Source organism: Vulpes vulpes, chromosome 12, assembly GCF_048418805.1.
Source record: "Vulpes vulpes isolate BD-2025 chromosome 12, VulVul3, whole genome shotgun sequence".
NCBI classification, from domain to species: domain Eukaryota; kingdom Metazoa; phylum Chordata; class Mammalia; order Carnivora; family Canidae; genus Vulpes; species Vulpes vulpes.
Window position 1 is genome coordinate 19,467,602 of NC_132791.1, and position 26,328 is coordinate 19,493,929.

Below are 26,328 nucleotides of genomic sequence, written 5' to 3' on the forward strand. Positions count from 1 at the left end.
TGTCACCATTGTCTAGTTCCAGGACACTTCAAGACCCCATAAGGACACCTCATACTTATTAAGCAGTCAGTCTTCAGCCCCTGGCAACCAGTACTCTGCTTTTCTGTTTCTGTTAATGAGTTTGCTGATTCTGAATGTTTCATACAAAAGGAATGCATTGTTTTCAAGGTCCATCCATGTTGCAGCACGTGTCGGTACTCTGCTCCTTTTATGGCCGAGTAATATTCCTTTGTGGGGACATATATCTCATTTCATTCATCCATTCATCATTTGATGGATATTTGGGTAGTCTTAACCTTTTGGTTACTGTGAATAGGGCCTGCTACAAACACTCATGTGCAAGTTTTTGTTTGAACACCTGTTTTCAATTCTTTGTGGTATGTGGATTTGCTGGAGTAGGGTTTTAGAACAACCTGGAACACTGAGGTCTCACATTCTTATTCAATGTTTAAAAGTTGAGCAGCAGAATCTAGTGGTTCCACTCTATTGAGTATATATATATATATTATATATTATATGTATAATATATATATAATACTATATATTAGTATTTTAATATATATGTATATATATATGCTGTAGAACATTATATAAAGCAGAATGAGTGGAATCGCTGACTCATGTGGTAATTCTGTGTTTAACTTTTTGAATAGCCAAACTGTTTCCCATAGCAGCATTTTACATTCCTACCGGTCACGTTTGAGGGCTCCAATTTCTCCAAATTCTTGCCAACACTTACTATTTTGTTATTTTTTTCCTTTAAGTCTAGTTATCTTAGTGGTGGTAAAGTGGTATCTCACTGTACTTTTGATTTGTATTTCCCTAATGAGTAGTGATGAATATCTTTTCACGTGCTTGTTGGCCATTTGTATATAGTCTTTAGAAAAATATCTATTTAATTAAGTCCTTTGCTTATTTAAAAATTGGGTTACTTGCCTTTTTGTTATTAACTTATAAAATTTCTTTATGTATTCTGGATACTCGACCCTTTTCAGATATATGATTTGCAAATATTTTCTACCCTTCTATGAGTTATCTTTTTCACTTTCTTGGTGGTGCTCTTTTTTTGTTTTTAAGATTTTATTTATTTGACAGAGAGAGAGAGCGAGTGCACAAGGAGGCAGAGTGGAAGGCAGAGGGAGGGGGAGAAGTAGGCTCCCTGGACTTTGGGATCATGACCTGAGCCGAAGGCACATGCTTAACTGACTGAGCCATCCAGGCGCCTTTTGATGGTTCTTTGATGTACAAAAGTTTTAAATTTTGATGAAGTCCAAATTATCAAATTTTTGCTTTTATTGTTTCGGATTTTGGTGTTATATGAATTTGAGATTTTGTCACCTGGACAAGGTCAACAGATAGGAAGAGAAAGGAATCTGAGGGGTAAGGACAGGGATTGCTTGAGAGATCTCTATCTCCATTCAACCAGAAGATCTGAGCATTTATCTGCTTTATATAATGTTCTCCAGATTTAAAAAATATATATTAAATATAGATTATATTTTATATATATTAAATATACTAAGTTATATTTAAATATATGAATATAATCAACAAATTAGATTAAATAAATAAATTAATAAATAAATTAGAACCACTAGGTGGTTCTGCTAAAATTTTAATCATTGAAAACTAGTGTGAAACTTCGGTGTTCTGAAAACTAGTCTTTAATGATATATGTAATAATTAGAAGATAATGTGCCTTCTGGTTTCAATTGAAATTTCGTTTGTAATAAAAAAGCATACGTTTTTGGGAAAGCGTGCAATATTTCTTGCAAAATGCTCCATTTACCACACTTTTGGGAAGTCAGGATTTGACTCAAATCCAAACCCACTGTCTACCTGGTGGCATTTCATCCGCACTGAAGGAATATTTCATGGAAAAGACAGCCAAGTCCGTGCATACCAGCTTTGGTACCCCTGATGTCATATAGCAGGTGAGAGTTAGAACCCAGGGTTTCCCATTTCAAATCTAAGGCTCTGCCCCCAGGCCATGTTTTCATAATAAAGTCAGATGAATCATCTGTGGGGCTTTTTTGACTGCCACTGCTACTACTACTAGCTGCTATTATTTTTGGAAGCTTTCTATATGCCAGGCGTTGGGCTGGACACCTTGGCCGCTCATCTACCCAACAACCCAGGAAGCGGTCTGTCATCATCCTCGTTTAACTATTGAAGAAATTTACCTGAGGTTACGTAAGTTGTTCAAGCAACCAATGGTAAATGTCAGAGCTAGAACTTAACCCAGATTTGACTCCAAAGCGTATATTCTGGACCACCAGGCAAAACCGAGATTTTGAGGATGACCAGGTCCTGAACACCGCCCTCAGCCCCGCCCCTTCTAGTTCCCTGCCTTGGCGCATGCGCAGGCCCCGCCCCCTCCTCCCGCCCCGCCCCCTCCTCCTCCCGCCCCGCCCCCTCCTCCCGCCCCGCCCCCGCCGCCTCAAGTCGCGCAGGCGCTCTCCTTCTCAGCGGCCGCCGAGCGGAGTCGCCCGGGAGGCGGTGCCGGAGTCCTGACCCGGCGCTGGGCGGGCTTCGGCGCCAGTGCGCGTGCGCGGGGCCGGAGCCTCGGCTCTCCCGGGTGTCTGGAGATGGCGGCCGCCGGGGGACCCTCGCCGGAGCCGGCGGCTTCGGAACCGCCGGCGGAGCTGCCTGCCTCGGTGCGGGCGAGCATCGAGCGGAAGAGGCAGCGGGCGCTGATGCTGCGCCAGGCCCGGCTGGCGGCCCGGCCCTACCCGGCGACGGCGGCTGCGGCTCCCGGAGGTCTGGGCCCTGGCGGCGCCTGCCCCTTCCCTCCGGCGGGCCGGGTGCCGCTCGGGGAGGCCGCTCCCAGGGCCGACTCCGAGCCCAGAGCGCCAGCGGTTAAGCGCTGGAGCCCGGGCCTCCTCCCTGCACCCAGGTGGCCCCGCTCTCCGCTGAGGTTGGGGGATGCGGCCGCCCTCACGGGTCGGGGCGTGCCAGCCGGTGTCGGGCTGTCGGGCTGTGGGTCGGCGCCTTAGCTTTCCCTTTCCGGCCCTGCTGCGCGTCCGAGGGCCCAGGGGTGGGCCTTGCATATACAGCGTTCAGGCTCGTGGCCCACTTCGGGGATCACCCCGCCCCGCCCCGGGTTCATTGCCCTCAACAAAAAGGCGACTGCGCGCCTATTGGGATCCTGCACCTGCTACGCCGGGCACCGGGGGCAAACGGATGCGAGCGACTGGCTTCGTGAGGCTCTCTAGGGTAGCACCTGCTGTGACTCCCATCTTTCGAGTTAGCTGACTTGTTAACTTGGAGATAATCAGGGCAGGGTTTGGGAGCGGTGATTTACTGAGGACCAGAGAAGGAAAGGCTCTGCCTGTCCGGGTTCATAGCGGCGGGTTCACAAGCTAATCAGGACTAGAATGGAGCGCATCCCGTCCCATGCTGGCTTCTTGGCCTTTTCCTGCCACCAACTGCTCCTGTGCCAGGCGTCTCTCACTTTTAGGAGAGAAAGGCTGTTACATCTGTCTGAATTTTATCCCCCCCGCCCCCTTTTCTTAGGGCAGCCCTTGATTGCATGTCTTTCATGTGCGTACCTTTCTGTCCTATAACTTTGCACTGTTGTCTTCCTTTGGGCACCTAAAATAGTTGGGTGGACATGCAGTTTTTCAAGACTGCCTCTATGACATGAAGTACACCTGTTCCTAAAGCTACATGCTATACTGTGTTGAACATACTTTAGAGCTGTGTCATCTACTACCCCTTTTCATCAGCCAGAAGAAAAGAAAAATGACAGGAGTCGGGAGCTGATAGCATGTCTTGATATTCATACTGACTGACACTGGATCTGCCAATTCTAGCTACTTTGGAGAGTTCTGGTTTCATCCTTTCTGTTTTCTAGTTTGTTTGTTTTAATTCCTTTCTCCGGGGTCCCTGGGTGGCTCAGCGGTTTAGCACCTGCCTTCGGCCCAGGACGTGGTCCTGGAGTCCTGGGATCGAGTCCCACATCAGGCTCCCTGCATGGAGCCTGCTTCTCCCTCTGCCTGTGTCTCTGCCCGCCCCCCCCCCCCCCCCCCCCCCCCCCCCGTGTGTGTGAATAAATAAGTAAAACCTTTTAAAAAAATTCCTTTCTCAACTTGAGATGTTCTAGAGTCAGGACAAAAGTTGTTCATTTGCGTTAATTCATACTCATGATTTCACCAAGCTTTGTAGACCTGTACTAAATGGCTGTGGAATGGATGCAAAAAAGAACATAGTATTAAACTTCTGATCATGCAAAGCAAGGCAGGCTGAATATTCTGTTAGGGCACTTATCTGAGAACTGAACTGAACTATGCTGTAACATGGTATACACCCTGCTGAGCTTCAAGGAGTTCGGTTTGGACCAGCTGGAGTAGTCGAGCCCATAACTTGAGCAAGATACTGAACAATGCTCAGTCATGCCAAGACAAAGCCCCATTTCTCTCTGCTGCTCTGCCTGGATGTTTCCCCTGGCCCTTAGCACCACATTCTAAGCAACTTCTCAGTCTTTTCCATGGCCTATGTGCTAGCGCAGACATAAAATGAAAGTCGTACAGTAGGCTGAAATCAAAATACTGAAGACAGAAATCTCAGCACCAAATATGATATTGAGGCTTCCAATCTGTATGTGGTATATTTCTCTATTTATATTTAGGTCTTTGATTTTATTCTAAGTGGTGGTTGCATTGTAGAGGTGTTATACCTCTTCCTAGATGTTATTTCTCAGTTCTGATTGTAGATTCTCATAGATATTCTACATACATAATCACATTATCTGTGGATAAAGACTGTTTTTATTCCTTTCCAGCCTATATGCCCATTTTATTTTCTTACCATTGTGCACTAGTTGGGTCCTTCAGTATAATATTGAGTAGAGGTGTTAATAGTGGACATCCTTGTCTTGCTTGATATATTAACTTGTTTATGCACAAAGGAACATATGGGCTTACCTAGTTAAGCCATTGACCACTTTTACTTACTTTTCATAGGTATGGCTAATGTAAAAGCAGCCCCGAAAATCATTGACACAGGAGGAGGCTTCATTCTGGAAGAAGAAGAAGAAGAACATAAAATTGGAAAAATTATCCATCAACCAGGTAGAGTGTATTTTCAGAAACTAGGTATCTATATTGGTCATTTTGAGTAACATGCATAACTCTTTGTAAGTTGATGTTAAATAATGCTATACTTGTTGTCAGTGAGCAGGTCAGCTTTGTAAGAGGAATGCAGTTTGGCAGTTTTGCTAGTAGATTAAAAATTAAAGAGATTTGGCAGTGATTAACTTGTAGTCTGTGTACTTAGGGTTGATGCTGTTGTTTTATAATAGGCAGGGACAGCCAATCTATTAACTAATAGTATACTCAGTTGTCTTGATAGGGTGAAATGAAAAGCCAGAACTCAAGAGATAAAATTTAGGACATTCTTTTATTAGTTTGGAGGGATATATATATATATATATATATATATATATATATATATATATAGGTTTATCCTTGGGAAGCTTAAAAAACCTATTTTAGTTTTAGCTGTGGCAACAGAAATGTTATATGTTCATCGAGGTAGGTGAGAGTCCTGTTCTATTGCACGTTTTCAGAAGCTGAGACTGGAAGGATTAAAATATTAGTTCAATTTGGATGCCGTATTTAAGAGGGATATTGACAAGTGTATAGTGTCCAGAATAGGTTGGTAAAAATGGATGTCTTCAAATTGACATGTGAGGAGGAGTTGCCAAAACTGGGTAGGTTTCACTTAGAGAACACTTTTAACTGCCTGCACGTGTAAGAAATGTTTCTCTGTGGAAGAGAGATTATACTTACGATTTGCTTTGGAGGGCAGAACCTGGAGCAGTGGGTGACAATTACAATACAGTGAGGGAGATCTCAGTATAATGAAGGAATACTGTGTATATATTTAGCACTGTGGCACATATAGAATAGAATGTTGGCACATATATCATGTGAGTCTCGTGGTGACTCTGTGAAATGGAAAAATATCCTAACCAAGTGAATTGCCTCTAAGTAGCAAAGCATTGATGGACTTCAGAGATTGAAAGACCTGATCAGGATATATTACAGAAGCCTTGGATGGGAAGGGAAGGCATTGAATTAAAGACCTTTAAAGTCCCTATGATTTTATGGATATGAAGTCTCATTGTAACTTTTGTCTGCAGATTTTGCACTCAGCTGTGGGCTATAAAGCCTATACTTTCATTTAACAGATCATACAACAAATATTTATTGATAACCTATTGTAATGCCTTCCTGGTTAACTAAGGTATACATGTGGCATTGGCTGTTAATTCACACATTGATGCTGTGGCTACTGCTTGCAGATAGTGAATTTGTGGAAGTTAGAAAGGTGTGTGTTGGTTTGCAAACTGGCCTGATACACAGAGGGCAAGAGGCTGCAGGAGTCGGCCACTCCAGATTGGTAGGTGGCAGCTTTAATTAGCAAGGGCACTTATGAGGCTTGTCTTTGGTGGCTGCAAGATGAGTAGACTCTGAACCCACCTGCCAAATCTTAATGATGCCTAATACAGAGGCTTAACTGGGTTCAGTTGCATATTCAGATCAGATGGCCTCAATGACACCTTACTCTCTCAAGGTTTGTCCTTGGAACAGCTCCCGTTGTGGGGCTGGTGGACAGAATAAGCATTCCAAGAACAAGGTAGATGGTGAGGAGTCTGGGATTGCCCAGGTCCGCCTCATAGGTCAGCTGGCCATTATGTCCTCTTGATTATTTCCTTCAACAGTGTCCCCTTTGGGAGACAGGTTAGAAAAGGCCCTCATTCTTTGGGCTAAGCCTGAGCCAGGCTTCATGGCTTACATAGTGGTCATAGATTGCAGTTTAGCCACTGTTTGCCCCCCTGGCCAGATGCCTTTGCACAGGGGGCTTGTACAACTTTATGTGGCTGACCTATGTGGGTAGAAAAAAACAAGGGGCCAGATTGATATTTTCTATCATTTTTTTTTAAAGATTTATTTTGGAGAGTGCACATGGGGAGGTGGGGGAGGAGCAGACTCTCCTTCCCCTGATCATGAAGTCCGACGCGGGCTAAGACCCATGAGATCATGACGTGAGCAGAAATCAAGGGTCAGATGCTTAACTAGCTGAGCCACGCAGGCACCTCCCCTCTATCAACTTTTGTTCATTTTTAAAGAGCTTCCACATAGCTGAGAGAAATAAAAATTATTCAGACCATTAAATTATATGGGTCATTTGCCTATAAAGCAAAGCCTATCAAATGCTTTTATAATCTAGAACAGAGGTTCATCAGAATCACTAGGAAGGTGATAAGGGCGAGAGGGGGTGAAGGTGATTGATATGGACTTCTAGTTGTAAAATAAATCATGAGGATGTTGACTAGTAATATTATCATGCTGTGTATTTGAAAGCTGCTAGGAGAGTAGATCTTAAAAGTTCTCATAAGAAAGATTTTGTGAATTATGAATGGTGACAGATGTTAACTACTTATTGGGATAATTTCACAATATATATATATATCGAATCATTATGTTAGACATATGAAACTAATACACTGTCAGTTATACAGTGTATACATACATACAAGTATGTTATGCAGCTTGAAGGGGCTTCTGGCTGGCCAAATCTGAGACAGTTTGAACACCAAAGTAATTAAGGACACTACTGAGTGATATGCCATTGGAAAAAATAGGATCTGTGAGTCTGTATCAATAACAAATAAGTAGGTGAATGAATGAATGGTGAGGAGGGAAGGTTCTAGCAGTAGCCTGCCAATTTCCACATGGTAAATTTAAAGGGAGTGATGGGAGTAGAAAAATCATTATTCTATACATTTAAATTTTTTCATTATAAAGACTTCTAAAATGAGGAAAATGCATATTTTATGACTTGATTAATAATGTTATGCAGTATGGAAGGGTGGGGGTGAGAGGATGGGCGACAGGCATCAAGGAGGGCACGTGATATGATGAGCACCAGTTGTTATAAAAGACTGATGAATCACTGACCTCTACCTCTGAAACTAATAATACATTTTATGTTAATGAATTGAACTAAAAAAAAGGCAAAAAAATTGCAAATTGTAATGGAAGAAAAAAATACTATGCAGTAGTCTCCTAATTGGTATTTCAGACCATGGTTTTTCTCCACTCTAACACGTTCTAGTAATGGAGTTTTTGAAGCTTTAACTTTGTATTTTTAATTTTCCTTTGGTCTGTAGCTACACCTTGCTAATATTTTATAAGGAAGAGAGATATTTTTGTTAGAGTTTGGAGATGAGTAGAATGAAAGGGTGGTGGTAGACTCTTAACTGACCTTGTTGTGTTGGAAGTAGGTAAGGGAAGACAGTGATAGGAATGTGTTGAACTAGTTGTGAACAATTGATGACTCTCCTTGCCACTGGGAGTTGTGGCAGTTCTCAGAGCTGGGGCTTGGCAGTAACAATCATCCTAAAGATTTACTAATAAAACTTTCAGACTAATAGAATAAAGATCCTTAGCTAGGTATTTGAAGTCCTCAAAAAAAAAAAAAAATTGAGCTTTACTTAGTTTGTATGCTGGGAGTTGAGGATATATAGCTAAATATAATGTCCACCCTCAAGTTTACAGTCTCATTGTTGAGATCAGTGTATTGCTGTTTATGGTGGTGGTAGGGTGAAATGGAGGGGAGAAAATTTCCCATTTGTAAGTGAATTCTGTGTTGTCTCTCCTAGTGTTGGCTTGCTCTTTCCATGTTCTATATTAGTGCCCATCTTTGTCTGTAGGCAGCCGCCTCCCCTCCCTTCTACTCTGGGACTCACCTCCTTTGTACTCTCAACAGTATGGTGGTAGGCAAATAATGGTCTCCAAAGATGTCCATATTCTAATTGCCATGGAACCCGTGGTATATTACCTCAACTTAGCAAAAGGGATTTTGCAGATATGATTAAGGTTAAAGACCTTGAGATGTGTGAGAGATTGTTCCCTACTATCCAGGTGGGCCCAGTGTACTTAAAGGTACTTAAAAGTAAAAGGCAGGAGAGAGTCCCAGGGAGGTGTGATTATGCAAGAAGCCAGAGTGATGTGAGAAGCTGTTACTGCTGGCTTGGAAGATGGAGGAAGGGAATCATGAATCAAGGAAGGCAAGCAGCCTCTAGAAGCTGAAAATGGTAATAGATTGTCCCCTAAAACTTCCAGAAGGGAATGCAGCCCACTAAGACTCATGTCAGACTTAAAAACTACAGCTCTCTAAGCTAATAAATTTCTGTTATTTTAGCCAGAAGATTTATGATGATTTGTTACAGCAGCAATACAAAATACATGATTTTGTCCTTTATGTAAATATATCTGTGTCAGTTATAAAGTATATGCTGATAAACTGAAGATAGGAGAAAATATATTCTAAATCACAGAAAAGGAAACTTAAAGAATTAACTTTTATTTCTTTAGGACCTGTTATGGAATTTGATTATGCCATATGTGAAGAATGTGGTAAAGAATTTATGGATTCTTACCTTATGAGTCACTTTGATCTGGCAACTTGTGATAACTGCAGGTACTTATTTCAGACAACATTCTCAATTGCTAAAGTTTAATGTTTGCATTTAAGGTTTAGGGCAAGACAATAATTAGATCCATTTGGATTTAATTCTTAGCAATTACGATTTTTGTTTTGGGTGTTTACTAAAATTTCCATGGTATCCATTTTGCCAAAGAAACATAGGAAGCTTGTGCTTATCACAGTGATGATATGCCACATAAATAGGAAGGATGGCCCTGGTTCAGCTATAGATCTGTCTTCCTTTTTGCTGTGGGCCTGGTGGGTCTTTACCATCTCTTGGTAGCATGTTCCTAACCGTCCTCTTCCTCCGGCTGCTCAGGATCCCCTGTGTATTGACATGCTGGTTACTGGACTAGGGTCTTTCTGTTACGTTTTTTATGCTGCTAACTTGACCATGAGTTGAAGGAAAACTATTTTAAAATAATGTTTTGTCATGCATGCCCCTAGGTTGTTAGACCATTTGAAAACCTAGTTTATTTAAAATAACTAACATAGTACTGGACTTGATTTGTTTTCAGAGATGCTGATGATAAACACAAGCTCATAACTAAAACAGAAGCCAAACAAGAATATCTTCTGAAAGACTGTGATTTAGAGAAAAGAGAACCACCGCTGAAATTTATTGTTAAGAAGAATCCTCATCATTCACAATGGGGTGATATGAAACTCTACCTAAAATTACAGGTCTCTGATCTGTTATATTATAATCAGTCATTTTAAGCCCTCGGTCAGGTGAAGTTTTAATGGTAAACTAGTTATAATTAGCTTAGTTTTGCTTCCTGAGCAAATGAGTTTTGCAAATGAGTCATAGTCCTATGTAATGACATTTAATAACATCTGGTTTCACATTTTGGTGTGGTACTTTGGAGCAAATAAATTACTATTAGGTAATGTTACTAGTACAGCTTGGGAACTAAGTTGGACCCCATTTCCCTACCCACCCACACTCTCCAATGAAAATCCTAGAAAGTTTCAGGAACTTCACAAATGCCTCAATCTAACTTCACTTGGGAAATACTCCTCTGGAACCGTGTCAAGTGTCCATGTAACTCTTCTGTGTCTCAGAGTGGCTCTTCTCACCTCTTTGTGTTGTGGTGATATGCAGAGTTGGTTACCCACTTAGTGTGAGTCCCTTGAGTCAGTCTCCTGCACTATCCCAGAATAGTACAGATGTTATATTTCTGTGCCATCGGGATCCCTGGGTGGCGCAGCGGTTTGGCGCCTGCCTTTGGCCCAGGGCGCGATCCTGGAGACCCGGGATCGAATCCCACGTCGGGCTCCTGGTGCATGGAGCCTGCTTCTCCCTCTGCCTGTGTCTCTGCCTCTCTCTCTCTCTCTCTGTATGACTATCATAAATAAATAATAATAAAAAAAATATTAAAAAAAAAAAATAAAAATATATTGATAGACATTGCTTTAGAGCAGGTTAATTGGAAAATACTAGAAAATCCCAGTAGCTTCAAATAAAATTAAGAAACTACATTGTAAAACCAATCATTTATTGAATTTTATTAAACCTTAGACCCTGTCAATTAGAAGATTCACCATTAAAAAAAAAAAGATTCATCATTATTTTATGTATCAGTCAAAATGAAAAAATGCCAACCTAATGCTTATTTGTCACTTGGAGCTTTTATATTTACTGAAATAGTGCCATTAGAGTTATTAGAGGGTTTTTTTTTTTCTATATATCCTGCTTGTGCATACATAAATAGGAAAGGCAGGTACACCAGATTTATTAAGGTAGTCCTATACTTCTTTGCATTCAGAGTCCAATTCTGACATACTTTTGATTCAGCTGTTACAGCACCAGTAAGCAGTTTGCTGCTGTGGTGGCATCCTTAGGGTGTTAAAGTTTGGAAATGTGATGTTTTAGAATTTAGGAAATGCCAGTATATCACTTGATTATATTAGGAAGAAATTTGAGTTTGGCTCTCTTGTTCAGAGGTCCTGAGCATAATTCTTTGTACCTGTGTTAATCTAAATGTAAATAAGTATAAAGAGTCAAGAGATTGTAATGCAAAGTTTTAAAACTAGAATAAATACTTTAGGTCATTCAGGTACCAGAGTTATTTTTTTTAAAAAAAGATGATACCCGAAAGACCAGAAATTAGTAAGAGACCAGGGAGGAGTGGAGCAGTCTGGACTGGTTCTCTGCAGTGAGAGGTTTTTGGAAATGATCTCATGTGGAGATGGGCTGTGGCTAATTGTTCTGCAGATTTTTAGGTGAGTGTGACAAAACTCATCAGACCCACTGACTGCTGGTACTTCTCTGGATTCATGTGGAAACAATGTAGCAGAGAAGCAGTTAGAGGAAGACTCTTGTACTTAGAGTCTGAGCAAATGTTTACTGAAGGTCCTGTAGGCCTAGATAGAGGGTTACTAAAGCTGTTTCTTAGCACTCTGTAAAAAAATCTCTTAAAAATTTCAAATACTTATAAAATTGCCCTTGAGTGAGATCACGTTTTGGTGTCCATGGATTTAATCATTATGACTTTATAATACTTAACGACTGAATCACGGCTTCTTAAATCTGGATTCTGTGTTGTAGATTGTGAAGAGATCTCTTGAAGTGTGGGGTAGTCAGGAAGCATTAGAAGAAGCAAAGGAAGCTCGACAGGAAAACCGAGAGAAAATGAAACAGAAGAAATTTGATAAGAAAGTAAAAGGTAAGTGGAGGGGCACCTGGCTGGCCTGGTTGGCAGAGTGTGAGACTCTTGATCTTGGGGTTGAGAGTTTGAGTCCCACATTGGGTGTAGAGATTACTTAAAAATCTTAAAAAATGTAAAAGTGGCTACATTGATCTCATGAAGGATTGTATTTTATTGACTTGCAGACAGACTTTAGCTAAACAAGTTGTTCTTGTTTAAAGATCTATCACCAGTAGATTGGAATGTTTTTCAATAGACTGAAGAAAGAAAAGATAAAGTTTGCTCTCAGGAGGTTGGTGTTTAAGGCTCTCAGTGCAAACCTCAGAGTACTGTAGTTCTAAAAAGTGTGTAAGTCCTCCTCTCAAAGTGAATTATGTGTTTATATAGGAACAATGATCAGACAGATATCCTTGGTCAAGGATTTGGTATCAGTTCATGGCATCATATGACTAACAAGGTTATGAAAAGGACATCCACCAGCAAACCTCTCTAATTGCTTAAAATGCAAAAATTGTGCCTGTTAGCCCTCTAATTTAGTGGCTAGAGGGAGTCTTCTCACATCAGCGAGTCTAATCATTTTTCTTCTATATGTGAATAAAAGATCTAGAAGGGTAGAGTGACTTGTTACATAGATATTAGCGAGGTGGGACTGAAAGCAAGCTTTCATAACTGAACATCTCCATTGGTACATTCATTCCTCTGTCCATACATTTGTCTATCCATTCCTTTCTCCATCTGTCTCTCTTTATGTCCATCCATTTGTGTATGCATATGTGCAGCTAGTCATTCATCTGTCCATCAGTGCGTCCAGTAATTAGTGTCCGCTGTGTTCTAGACACTGTGCTAACATAAGTGCTGGAGTCAGGCTTAGTCAAAAGACAAAGGCCAGTAAACCTAAAATCCTGTTGTAGTGTGATCAGTACCGTGATAGTGGTGAGCATAGGGTGCGGCTGGAGCAGTAAGAGCCCTCTGTGCTAGATCACAGAATCCCTGGAAAGAGTCTTACATGGTAGACATTAGTGTTCTTCATATGGTAATTGTAGAGTCTCAGTGTGGTGTAGGGTGTATATGGATAGCATGTATCTTATGTATGTACAGGCTTATGCATATCCATTTAAAATGAGTGTTTTAGCCAGAATAAATAATTTTGCGGTGTTTAGGATTTAGAAGAGATTTTGGAAGATAGCTCAGATGTGTTAAAACAACAAAAATTGAGTGTCAGCCTGCCTTGTTTCTTCTTGTGAGGGTATTTTTTTCCTCTTCTCATTATAAGATTAATTCATGTACAGTGCAGAAAAGTTGGGAAAGTCCAAACTTGTAGTAGTCTCCTGCCCAGAGACCATCAGTAGTGATGTCTTAGTGTCAGTTTGTCTAATTCTTTCCTATGCATGACTCTTTAAAAATATTTCATATAAAAATGGAAGCACTGTTGGACATTTATAAAGTTTATCAAAACCTCATGATAAACATCCTTACACACAACACATCTTTATAGAAGTTAGAGTTATCTAAGACCTCAGCTCCTGAGTTGGGGGGTAAGCACACTTCTGTGGCTTTGTTAGATTTCTTGTAGCAGACTGTGCCATGTAAAAGCCTTTCATTGAAGAATCTTCCCTAGATGAGCCACTGCTGTACCGCCACTGAGAACACCTGCAAGGACCAACTGAGAGGCTTTGGAAAGACTTCTTTTCATTTTGGTCCTTTCCTTTCATCTTTTATTACATTATGTTCCACCTCATGTTTTAGCTCAGCCCTCCCTTCTTCCAGCATCAAGGAGAGCCTCGAAGGATAAAGTAACAGAAGCTTCTTACTGGGCGTGAGAGGGGAGGGCAGAGTGACAGACTAATTACAGACCAGGCTGGGGTTTTTGGTAACTCCAACTACCTGCATTGCCTCCACTCTTCCCTCTCTGCTGCCTCTAAAAGTCACTTTTCTGATGGTATTTTGGTGCAAACAGTAGTAAATGGATAAAGAATTGGAGACTTAGACCTACAAAATGATGAAATACTTTAAAATGGGGGGAATATATGTAATTTGTATTTAGATACTATTTCTGTAATTTGGTCAAGATATCATGTAAATGTGGCCAAGTTCTTATAATTCGACTAATAGTAAAAGATTATAGCATCTGTTTTATACTTTTTCTATAAAACTTAAGATAATCCTATAGATCAAATTAGTATAAATAGAACAGTTCTTTTAAGATTTATGTAATTTTTATAGGTATTAGCTTAAGGAAATGTTAACTCAAATATAACTGGCTGTTTTCCTCATGGTATTACATTGCTGCTATTAATCACCAGATAAAACTATGGATTTCCCTCTTCCTTAAAGAGTTCGAATTTGCCCTGAATTTTTTTCCGGACCCTTGACACTGGTTTCTTTAATTGAGTTCCTTTCTTGTTGGAATGAAGCATGTCTTTTTGAGGAAGTTTTTCTGAGTGGTGTTTTTCTTTTTCCTTTGCATATGAGAACCTGAGAGCTCTCTCAGTTGTAAAAACAATACTCCCCTGTCTTCTGGTGTTTCGTGTGCAGAGGTCAACACGGTACCCTCTTTAATTATGGCTTCTTCTTGTTGGTTTACTTTAGAGGTTGGTGAACATGTTCCAGTTCTCCTGACTAGGCCACAAAGGGCTGAGAGTGGAGTAGACACTGTAGAGATTAGAAACAAGGAGCTTACCCTGCAGTTTGCTCAGAACAGAGAGGAATAAAAGCAAGTCTAAAAGTTTTTTAGTTGAAAAGAAATTGGAACCTGGTTCCTCTTGTCCTTCTGATTTTGATCCACAAAGAAGCTGACACAAAGCTTACTTCCTTATGGAAAGGTAAGAGATTACATTTACCTGCTTTTAGAATGTGATCTGCTTGAGAAAGAATTGGTTTTACTACAGAAGAAATTTACGTATAAGTAGTATTAAAGTATTTATATATAAAAAAATAAAGTATAAATATAGACAAAGGTTAAAGACAAGAATTGTCAGCAAATTCATATTGTTATAGATCTCTTAGATCTAAGAAGGCAGAAGTAGAAATAATGGCATCACTGCTGCTCAGTTTAACTGAATTTCAAAAAAATGCAGTGTGTGCTGGCTCTGCTATTGGAAGAGAACTTTCATTTGGTACAAATACACAGAACGTTTGGGCTTGCATGCCTCGCCACAGATAAGGTGGAGATAAGACTTTTCTTTAAAGTTACACTCCGTTTTCTTTTATTTAGTACTGGTAGAGGTAAGCCTTCTAAAAATGAAAAATTATTTCTATTTGTTACTATTCACTTTTCCCCCCAGAAGAGGAGGGTAGGAAAAGCCCTCTTTGGGGCTCTAAATGTGTGGACAGTTTATATGCGGGGCCTGTGTTTATATTTATGACTGTTTTCAGGCTTCTCTCAGTAGAGTTTGAAGGACACAGTTCCATGCTCCTCTGCTTCAGTTTATGGAGGACAAGATAAGATCAAAGCATGTTTTTTGAAATCTCCCTGTGATTTTTTTTTTCCCCTCTATTTTTTTTTTCCTCTAGTTAACAAGAGGCACCCTAGGTCACAACTTCCTGCCCTTCCATTGAATATTTAGAAACGTTTCGTCTCCCTCAGCAACTTGTCCTGTCAGTTTACCTCATAAACAGCTTTGGGGTTCTTTGAATACAAGCTGATGCTTTTACAAAATTAAGATACTAAGGCAACTAAAATACAAGTTTTAGAGTGGCATAAATTTTTCATTGAAACAAGGATTTAGGGGAAAACTTCTTCAGGTAAAAATATCTATCTGAAGATATCCATAGCAAGACTGGTTAGCAGGAACGTTTTTATAAATTTCCCCAGAGGTAGTCCACAGCTTTCTGTGCTGTGAAATTCTAGACCAGCAGGATTAGGAAGTTGTAACAGAACCTGTTTTGTTCTCTAGCTCCACTAGGCTTCAGTGCTGCTTGGCTCGGAAGGGGGGCTTTCCCTCCCCTCCCCTCCCCTCCCCTCCCCACCCCACCCCAGGGCTCCTGAGCTCTCTCAGGGCTAGTGAGTCTTTTCCACGTCTAGGCTCTGACCTTTCTGCCTCCCTCTTCTCACTCAGCAGAGGGCGTGACCTCTACTTTCCAAAGTTTTAAGTGGCTTAAATGAAGTAATTTAAAATGCTCATCTTTATTTAAAAACTTGACGTCACCAAATGGTGACATTTTGCCACATCTGTTTACAACACACACACACTCGGTTGACCATTTAAAAGTTGCTTGAGAACATTGTGATTAAATGTAATATTAGGGCAGCCCTGTGGCGCAGCGGTTTGGCGCCGCCTGCAGCCTGGGTTGTGATCCTGGAGACCCGGGATCGAGTCCCACATCGGGCTCCCTGCATGGAGCCTGCTTCTCCCTCTGCCTGTGTCTCTGCCTCTCTCTCTCTGTGTCTATGAATAAATAAATAAAATCTTAAAAAATAAAATAAATGTAATATTAACACAATGCTGTTGTCTGATGTGTCCTAGACATCCAGTCGTCCTGATGTCCCTCACGGCTTTTTAGTTGTTGGATCCAAGGGCCATTCAAAGGTGATACTGTCTGTACTCTTTCAGGCCTTCAGCGGTTTTCTTTTAGGACTACTTTTTTGGAGACCGCCACCTGTTTTGCAGAACGTCCTTATTTAGGTTTATTAGCAGCTTATTTCCTCACAATTAGATTCTGGGCATTTTTGGTAGGAGTCCTTCCCAGGTGATGTGGCTATGTCACGCCAGGAGGCACATGCTCTCAGCTAAGAGTCCTACTGTGTCGTCTGATGGCTCGGTTGAGGCGGTGTCTGCTAGGTTTGCCCGTTGTCCAGGTGCCCTCTCTTCTTTGTAATTAGTAGGAAATCTGTGGGGTCCTCTTAGGTACTGTGCGAGCGAGCATCTCCTTTCTTAAGTCTCGCTCATAGGTTTTAGCTGATTCTTGCCCGAGTCTGTTGTTACTAGGCTGGATAGAAATGGTGATTTTCTATTTCTGTTATTCTTTCTATAATTATTTGACTTCCTTTAGGAAGAGCTTTTCAAGTATCAGTTGGATTCATGGATTCTTATTCTCAAATTGGTATTATAGTCCAATCCTGTTCATCATTCTGAAACTTAAACGGTCTCCCATTTGGCCCCTTCCAGCTAACTCCTGACTTTCTAAGTTTTTATTTGGAGATAAGTTCAAAAAGTTCCATAAGATTGCAAAGATAAGTATAATATAAAGGACACCGCTGTATCTTTTCCCCAGACTAATCTATTGTTAGCACGATGCCTGTTGTGTCATTGTACTCTGCATGTGACACTTGCCAGAGCTGTTGAAGAGGTGGTTGTGCGTCAATCCCTCCCCCACTCCTAGTGCTGCAGTGCGTGCTTCCTGGCAACAGCGTCCCTCGCAGGACCAGAGTGTTGTAGTGAGATCTTTATCTCCTGTCATCCAGAGTCTAGTTCTGTTACTTCGCCGAGTAACATCCTGTACAGTTTTTCATTATAGCTCAGGATCCAGTCTAGGATCAGGCATTGCTTGGCTCCAGGTACACTCTTTCTAAATTTCTTTATTCTGGAATATTTCCAGAACCCCTGTCTTTTAACATTGACATTTTTGAAGAAGTCTCTTCCTTTCCCCATCTTGCCTGTTTAGAAATGTTTTTCATTGGGGGCTTTTCTGATGCTTCACAATGGTTAGAGTCACATTATGCATTTCAGGAGGGAGGTTGTACATCAGTGACTTATTTCTTAGCATATCCTATCTGGACACATATGTCCATCAGCCTTCAATAATGACGTTACTTATTTTTATTATAGAAGCAAAAAAAAAAAAAAAAAAGATTATGGGCCAAATATCTTGCTTCTCCTTAACACCTCCCCTGAGATTTAGCATCTATTCACGGATGGTTCTTGCTTGAACCAGTCTTTAGTATGCTCTTTGCAAAAATGGTTTTTGAACTTCACTGCTCTCTCCACATTTAGCCAGTTAGAAGTCTGCACTCTACAGCATCCTCTCTGCCATGTATTTATTATTGGTATGGATGCATGAATTCCTGCTCTTCTCCATGGCTTTTGGTTCATTTCTGTCCTATTTTGATGTTCAGACTGTCTTGAGATTTGGGCCAAAAGGAATCTTCTGTAAGCTAGCTCCTCTGTCCTTTTGCCATGTCTTCATTGTTGAGGACTTCTACTTTATAGCACAAAACATGTGCGTATCTGTTTTTTTTTTTTTAATATTAGATTTAATTTTTTCTAAATTTTTATTTATTTATGATAGTCACAGAGAGAGAGAGAGGCAGAGACACAGGCGGAGGGAGAAGCAGGCTCCATGCACCGGGAGCCTGATGTGGGATTCGATCCCGGGTCTCCAGAATCGCGCCCTGGGCCAAAGGCAGGCGCCAAACCGCTGCGCCACCCAGGGATCCCTGTTTTTTTTTTTTTATATCTGCCCCATGTGTTGTAAATTAACACCTTGAGTTCACACTCATATACCCAGTTCTAAATTCAGAATTTTAGGGCTCATTCTCTTTTTCTTTCCTTGCTTGTAACTCCCTTCTCTGACATTGAGAAGAAACCTGATTCGTATTATCCTTAATGTAGTCACTTGATTGACACCCCGGTATGTAATTCCCATCACTGTTGCTAGTGGCCTCCACAGTAGGGAGAGCCTCCTTACTTTTCTTGGGCTCACTCATCCCTACCGCAGATGCCTGCTTTACCTGCTCTACTTAATGGCTTTAGGACTAGTGTTCAAGGGAAAGAAGGCAAGAAAATGGTAAACATACCAGTATTTTAGTACTTCCTCATTTCCTAGCATAAGTTTTTCCAGGAGTGTCTAGTAAATACTAAAGATAATGGTTTTATTTCTTGCCATTATTCTTGATGGGAAGAAAAAGCCATAAAGTCAGTAAAAACCTCATGTTCAATTATGACCAATTATGGATAGCAAACTAGATTTTGTTGTCTGTATTCTAGTGTTAAGCAAATAGTTTTCTTCTCCCTCTTCCTGAGTTCACATAACACTCAAGTTAGGTGGAGGTTAGCTTAGCAGGGACTGGGATGCAGTCAGATTTTGAGAGCATTTTCTCAGTAAAGGAAACGTGGCTAGGATACCTTGTATCAGGGAGGTATTGGAACTCAAACAGGAGACCTCTCCCTGACATTGTCTGAAACCACGAGGCATCTGTGCTGGTCAGCACATTTCATTTTTTCTTTAGAAAAGAAGGTGAAAAGGGCAGCCCCGGTGGCGCAGCGGTTTAGCGCCGCCTGCAGCCCAAGGTGTGATCCTGGAGCTCTGGAATGGAGTCCCACATCAGGCTCCTTGCATGGAGCCTTCTTCTCCCTCTGCCTGTGTCTCTGCCTCACTCTCTCTGTTTCTCATGAATAAATAAATAAATCTTTAAAAAGGCATTCCAGGTATGTCTAGAAAAAATTAACTTCTTCAGAATGTGACAGATGTGGGAATAAAGATGATTATTAGGAAAACACAATGTTCCCTCTAGTTTGGAAACTGTCTAGAGGTATGTATGTTGAAGCTTGAAAACAGTGATCTTATGAAGTGCTTCTCATGGAGGTGAAGGGGAAAAAGCAGCCCAGCTTTAGTGGTTGGTCACAGGAACCTGAGCTAGACAGGCCTTTGGGTTTGATCTTAGGCACAACGTTTGTCACTTCTTTGGGCCTTGGTTTTCTCATGTTAAAACTGAGTGATAGTTGTACTTCTCTCAAAGGGCTGTGAGGATTAAATGTGCTTATAAAGTGCTTAGAACAGTGCCTAATAGGTAGTGCTACCTCTGCTTATCCTTATGATACAATAAAGTCTGAAATACAAAGATTCAAGTATTTTGATACTAATCATGAGGAGGATTAAAGAAAATATGTGATCACTTGGCATACAGTGATTTTTGAGATGGAACTCTTCCTTAGGTAGTGCTGTCAGCCCTTGATAGATCAGAATAAGAAAAATGTAAACAATTAGTGTTGCTTTTTATTCATTAAACTGGAAACTGAGGAGTTATTAGCTTGTTAATTTCCAGTTAACACTAAGCATTTGGTTTCTTCAAGCAATATAGTGTGAACTTTTAAAATGTGATTGGCTCAGTTGCTTTTCAAAGCATCCAACATTTTATTTTTTATTTGGTTTTTAAAAAGATTTACTCACTTGACAGAGGGGCATGGGAGAGCACAAGCAGGGGGGAGTGGCAGAGGAGAGGGAGAAACAGGCTCCCTGCGGAGCTTAATGAGCCAAAGGCAGACCCTTAGGCAGCCGAGCCACCCAGGCACCCCTCAACTGTGTTTTTTGACATTTTAACATGACACAGTGGAGAAAGTTCTAAACTGTGGAATAAATGACCTGAGGTCATATGCTATTTTTGTTCCATTTCCCTACCTGCGAAATAAGTGAAATAAAAGCTATGGTTCTTTCCCAGCTCTTGTTTTTGATTCTTATATTTAGGTTGTACTTTGCAATAATTGGCAATCCCTCTCCTAAAATGCTGCTCTCATAAGGAACTGAATGGACTTCAAGTCAGGTACACGGTTTTTCTAAGATGAAACACCAGCACAGTAGCAGAGTTCTTGGCTTTCTAGTTATCTTGCATATAGAAGCAGCCCCTCACACGCAACTGTGAAATGCTCCTTTCCTGCTATGCCATCATTTTTCTTAGCTGCTTGAACAAATGCCATTTTTCTAAATCCGCTTTTACTAATCTTCTGAATTTGTTTTACTGTCCCTCTAACCCACTTACCCATTTCCGTAGCTCCCATTTCACGTGGCTCCAACAATGAGTAACTTCACAGGCCAAGTTGGCCAATGTTACAGAATCAATTTTTGTTATAAAACTAATGTAAACCCTATTAGGTTTATTTTTTTTTAAAAAAGATTTTATTCATGAGACACAGAAAGGCAGAGGGAGAAGCATAAGTGGGACTTCTATAATTATTATTATATTATGTGGGGAGCCTGAAGTGGGAATCGATCCCGATCTCAGGATCACACCCTGAGCTGAAGGTAGAGGCTCAACCACTGAGCCACTCAGGCGTCCCTCATAGAAGACACACACACACACACACACACACACACACACACACACTTCATAGATTTTGGGTTTCAGCTGAATAGCATCACTGAAAAACTGGCTTTTGTTTATTTTCTTAGAATTACGGCGAGCAGTAAGAAGCAGCCTGTGGAAAAGGGAAACAGTTGCTCATCAACATGAATATGGACCAGAAGAAAACCTAGAGGATGACATGTATCGGAAGACATGTACTGTGTGTGGTCATGAGTTGACATATGAGAAGATGTGACTGACTAGTTGTCAAGTGTTCACAGATGAATGGACTACTAGTGTAAATAATGCTTCAGGAAGATATTTGCATGTTATGGCTTAAGAGCAATTTTCAGTTACAGTCCAGCAGGTCTGGTTGTGGGCAAAATACTGGGTCTACCATAGGGATGGGAGCTGAGGGGTGGAGTAGGTTCAAAAGTTAGAACTAAAATTGAGAACTAAGAAGCCAAACCCAACCCTAGACTGGAATTAGGAGGAAGAGCTTTTATGAAGGGCAGAAGCAGCTGAAACATATTCTTCTCCTAGGAAACAACGCGGATGGTGGTAGATACTGGGCCCCAGAGGCTAACGAGTCTTCTAGACTGTCTCCACATGAGGGGGTGGGGAGCCGTTGTTGGACATGTCCTGACCAACAGCAGCGATTGAGTTGTGCAGTCTGATCATGTTTTCTGTATCCTTACGGTTTACTACCACAGGCCCTAATGTCTGTGTCTATATGGCCCTTTCCAAACCCGGATTAAAATGGAACAACAGCCATATTGTCTCCTATTGATCAAAAAAGGTACTAAGTTTATTCTAACTTAACATTTACAGAGCACTTACTGTGGGCCGGGCAGGTGTGATGCCAAGTGGCTTACAGGTATCCTCCTTTAATCCTGGGAGGGAAGATAACCTCTGCGTTTACTAAGCATTTCTAAAGGAAGTGATAACCTACACCGGACAGACATTGCCCCAAACATCTGGAACAGGCTTAGTCAGTTTTGACCGTTTTGTCAAAAGGATTACAAGGTAGTTAGAACTAGTAAGAGGATTTGTGCTTGATTACAAGGTCTGTGCATTATTGTTATTATTACAAAACTTGTTCAAGTTAAACTGGGTATTTTCAAGTTGTTCTTTACCGCTTTTTTAGTCCTGTTGCTACAAGCAGAAGAAATAGGTTCATTTTCCTTTCCAGATCAATTCTGGAGATTATGCTTGAAGGCAGGCAAGTCCAAACAAGTCCAACTCAAATAGGCTTGAGACTGTAATTACTAATTGTTCTGAGAATTCAGTATAGAAATATTTACTATATTAGCCAGGTTTTTTTTTTTTTTAAATTATTGATTCTGTAAAAATTGATTCAGAATGGGCAGCAAGACCATCCTGGGACCACAAGAAAGCTTCCAGCTTGATGACAACAGAGTAAGGAGGGTCTAGGTAGCTGACAACAGTATTAACTGTGTGGGAGATAAAGAGCCGTTGAGCCACAGGACCTAGGTGGTTCACATTCCACTTTTTAGCTGTGGGCCTTTCTATCTGCTGGCTGGGCATAGTCACTCAGAGGGATGGTTTCTAAGGATTAAATATGGTGAGTCTGTGGCACGTGGCACACAATAGCAGCTTGTTAATGAGCACATATTCTCATCAGGACAGTATAATTCTAGATTTGTCTAGTTTCAGGTACACCTCTATTCACTCTTTTGATCAATTTAAGATAATCTCCTATCCAGAGAACACCAACAGCCCAATGTGCTCAACCCAGGTTGGCACGTTCCTCATTTCTCATTTTCAGGTATTTTTACAGATTACTAAATTTTACAACAAAACAAACTACTAGTTTCCAGGAAGAGCAAGTAAACTTATTTTCATATGAACTACTGCCTGAATTGTTCCTGGAAGGGAGATTTACAATGTTCACTTTGACAAAAGACATGTTAAAATGGGAAAAATATTAAATGGCATTGATAGAGTATTTAACAGTATATTGATTTGTTTGCAAGGTACAGTAGTGACCGACTATTGTCTGTATGAGCTCTTTAGTGGGGAAAGCAGCTGCTGAATGTTTTTGCTCTTACACCTTTTTCAAAATTCAACTTCCAGTTTTTTTCATAAACTTAGCTGCCAACTGTACAGAGTGGGGTCACATCAGTGAATTCTTGTTGGAAGCAATACTATACATGAGAGGACCCAAGAGAAAAATCCCTCTAGAATTCAGATCAAGCAGGTTTAACTAGCCAAATTCTGCAGGACACTGGGACAGGACTACAAGATTACCCAAACCTTAACTGGTTATCCTTTCGGCATCTTGAGGACAAGAGCCATGTCTAACTGATTACTGTTTGTGGGATGAAGGAAACCAAAAGAATATTGAGACAAGAACTTGGGCTTTAGTCCCTTTTTTGCTAGTACCTTGCCATATGCACCCTTAATTCTGTGAATAATTTTTTGTTTTAAATGGTATGGTATTTAAAAAACCTAGGAATTCTTATTTCTTGAGTAGACTGTATTTTATAGCCACTGTGATATAAACCAAAGAGATTGGATAACAATACAAAAAATGCTAATGCATCCTAATTTGTGATGTAATAAGCTAACAATACCTATGTTGTACAAACGCACAGGAAAACTACTTACCAGTTGTGGGGTTGTTGAATTTTTCCTAAGGTTTAGTGAGGCCTTAAAATGTTAGCAACTGGCAATGTCAGATAATCCCGTATACTTGCATATTATTTTATGTGCACTCTTATTATCTCAGTTAAACTTTAATGCCACATAGGAAACAGGCTCAAGAATTAGTAATTCTACAGAACTTGAAGCAAGTTCTGTAGAAGGAAAATCCAAACCTACATATAATTTAAAGTTTTAGCCAATCTAGCTATTTCTATTTCCACTGTAGCATGTACTTCACTAGTGGACCTTGGACAAATCTGTCTCCAAGACTAGAGATGCCCAGATGGCTCCAAGGTAACAGTTCCCACACCTGCCTGCACCCTGGAAATTGTGGTTTAATTTAGAAAATAACTGTAAAGATTTTGGGTAGTGCTACTCTGAGTAACATTTATTAATAAGATACTTTGAAGAGTGGGAGAATTCCAAGCGAGGGAAGTACACCTTCAATAAGAAACCACCAACTTTAAAGTAGATTGAGATGATAAATCATGAAATACCAAAGTTTAAAAAACATTTTTAGTTTTATTTCAGCCATGTTAGGTTATCCATGAGCTGTGAAAAGCTATGCTACTTGATAGTAAACCCACCAGTTCTATATACTACTTTGTAAGCTGGACCTCTAGTGTTCACATACCTCAAATCACTTATCTTTTGTGCCTTAAGGAGAAAATACCAGAAAAGTTGTATGTGTCACATATATAATACATCCTATGGTCATCGTCACATTGTCAGTCGGGAATTTCTGCTCTGTAGGGGTAATCAAAGGTGATCACTGCTATATTCTTCACTGTTCCCTCCCACCCCCCTTTAGTAAGTGAAAGGATGCTACAAGAAAGCAAGCATTCAAACCATCAAAAAATAAGACAAATTATTTTGAGATATCTTAAAAAAATCTTGACAGGGGAATAAAATGACCCTTAGGCCTGTAGGGCACAGAACTGCTGGAACACAGCCAGGATATGAGGGTCTAACTCAGCAGTGAAGAGCAGGTTCTCCAGGGTCACCATGTACTGCTGGATTATTTGGTGATGCTGTGGACACAAAAAAGGGGATTTTAGGTTAGGAAAAAGACCATGTAAGCAATCTTGCAGAACATTTTGCTCAGGGGATCCCTGGGTGGCTCAGTGGTTTAGCGCCTGCCTTTGGCCCAGGCTGTGATCCTGGAGACCCGGGATCGAGTCCCACATCGGGCTCCCTGCATGGAGCCTGTGTCTCCCTCTGCCTGTGTCTCTGCCTCTCTGTATCTCTGTCTCTCATGAATAAATAAATAAAATCTTTAAAAAATTATTAAAAAAAAAAAAAAAAAAAAAAGAACATTTTGCTCAGAAGCCTGCCCATGTTGTGGAATGATGGGAAGGGATAGGGGAAAAAAGTCGTTCTGCTTGATAGGAAGAGGGATATAAAAATGGGAAGGATGTCAGTAACTTAGAAAAAACAACTGGTCAGAACTGGATTTCAACATAAATGTAATTCATGCTTCAAAGCAGTAGCAGCTTCTATTACAGACTAGGTTCAGTTGGGTCTCTGCTAATTAGAACAAAAGACAGTAGGACTTTTTAAAGGTAGCCCAGGCAGGGACTGGCCCAAGATTAAAAACCCAGGAAAGAGGATTAAAAACATGGTTGCTGAAACATGAGAAAAGATACTTTGCAATAATTTTCCATTTTTTGCTTTTACTGGTTAGAGCATCTAAGATTTTTGTTTTACAAAAAGATAATATCACTGGCTAATTCTCTATTAAGTATTCTATAAACTAAGAAATCCAAACTTCATTTTGTCTGTTAAAAATAGTTCATCTATCTCACTGACAATTCCTGACCCGTTGAGCCTACGTGGGAGGAAAAATGTTAGAAAATGAAAATCTCTTCTATGCATGCCTGTACGACTTGCATATATACTGAGATCTTTACAGGCTAGACCTAGAGAACAGCAATTAAGAGTCTGAATGATAGAGGACCCATTTAAGCCTAAATATTCTGATGAGCAATAGTAGAAGCAAATGGACATTAAAAGGGCCTTCCTTACAAGTACTATAAAACCTCCTGACAAATCCATTTTTTAAAAGTTTTAAAACTTTTTTTTAAAAGTCCTTGTGGCTGAGAATAGTGATGTTTATTATCTAATCATAATTTCCCACAAACCTGTAAGAAGATCTGCTGGAGCCTCTCTATACAGTTCTTATACCATGGGGTTAATACACTGGTCCCGTCAGTCTCACATCGTACTAAGTGCTCAGTCAAGATCATGATAAATCGCTGGAAACGGGGTACAAAGGTAAAGCAGTGTTACAGGGAAAATTCTTATGCTTTCAAAAGCAATCACATTTTTGATCAAGAAACCTCAAAGGCACTGCTTACTCCACTCAGTCTTTATGATGTGCATTGCCAACTTTCCTAAGTCAATAAATCCTGTCAGTCTAGAAAGGCAGACTAGGGCTAATGTCCGTACATCCTTTTTTATAATACACGAACACCTTTAATATCTAGATTACTATGCCTGTCATTTTTCTTTGCA

The 26,328-nt window shown here is 40.5% G+C and overlaps 2 protein-coding genes across 10 annotated transcripts in view; one reads left to right on the top strand and one right to left on the bottom strand.

The window, feature by feature from the left end:
* The first annotated feature begins 2,496 nt into the window (after positions 1-2,496).
* On the top strand, positions 2,497-22,257 carry XPA (XPA, DNA damage recognition and repair factor). Of its 5 annotated transcripts, XR_011995489.1 has the most exons (8): positions 2,531-2,760; positions 4,965-5,072; positions 9,387-9,492; positions 10,017-10,182; positions 12,050-12,167; positions 14,739-14,971; positions 20,553-20,628; positions 21,255-21,921. XR_011995489.1 is itself a non-coding variant. In XM_026013345.2 (6 exons), the coding sequence occupies exons 1-6, from the start codon at positions 2,589-2,591 to the stop codon at positions 21,401-21,403; spliced, it is 819 nt and encodes a 272-aa protein (XP_025869130.1). In that variant the 5' UTR covers positions 2,497-2,588; the 3' UTR covers positions 21,404-22,257. The 5 variants fall into 5 exon arrangements, 2 of the variants coding, with proteins under 2 accessions (XP_025869130.1, XP_025869131.1); XR_003237221.2 differs by lacking the exon at positions 20,553-20,628 and having other exon boundaries at positions 21,255-22,257; XR_003237223.2 differs by lacking the exon at positions 14,739-14,971 and having other exon boundaries at positions 2,532-2,760; positions 21,255-21,474.
* A 2,059-nt stretch (positions 22,258-24,316) lies between these two features.
* The window catches only part of NCBP1 (nuclear cap binding protein subunit 1), a 37,543-nt gene continuing 35,531 nt past the window's right edge, over positions 24,317-26,328 (bottom strand). For all 5 annotated transcript variants that reach the window (XM_026013339.2, XM_072727876.1, XM_026013340.2 and 2 more), the window contains exons 22-23: positions 25,956-26,069; positions 24,317-24,845 (exon numbers count right to left, since the gene is read on the bottom strand). In XM_026013339.2, coding sequence (XP_025869124.1) covers positions 24,732-24,845; positions 25,956-26,069 — 228 coding nt within the window. In that variant the 3' untranslated portion in view covers positions 24,317-24,731. The remainder of the gene's footprint in view (positions 24,846-25,955; positions 26,070-26,328) is intronic.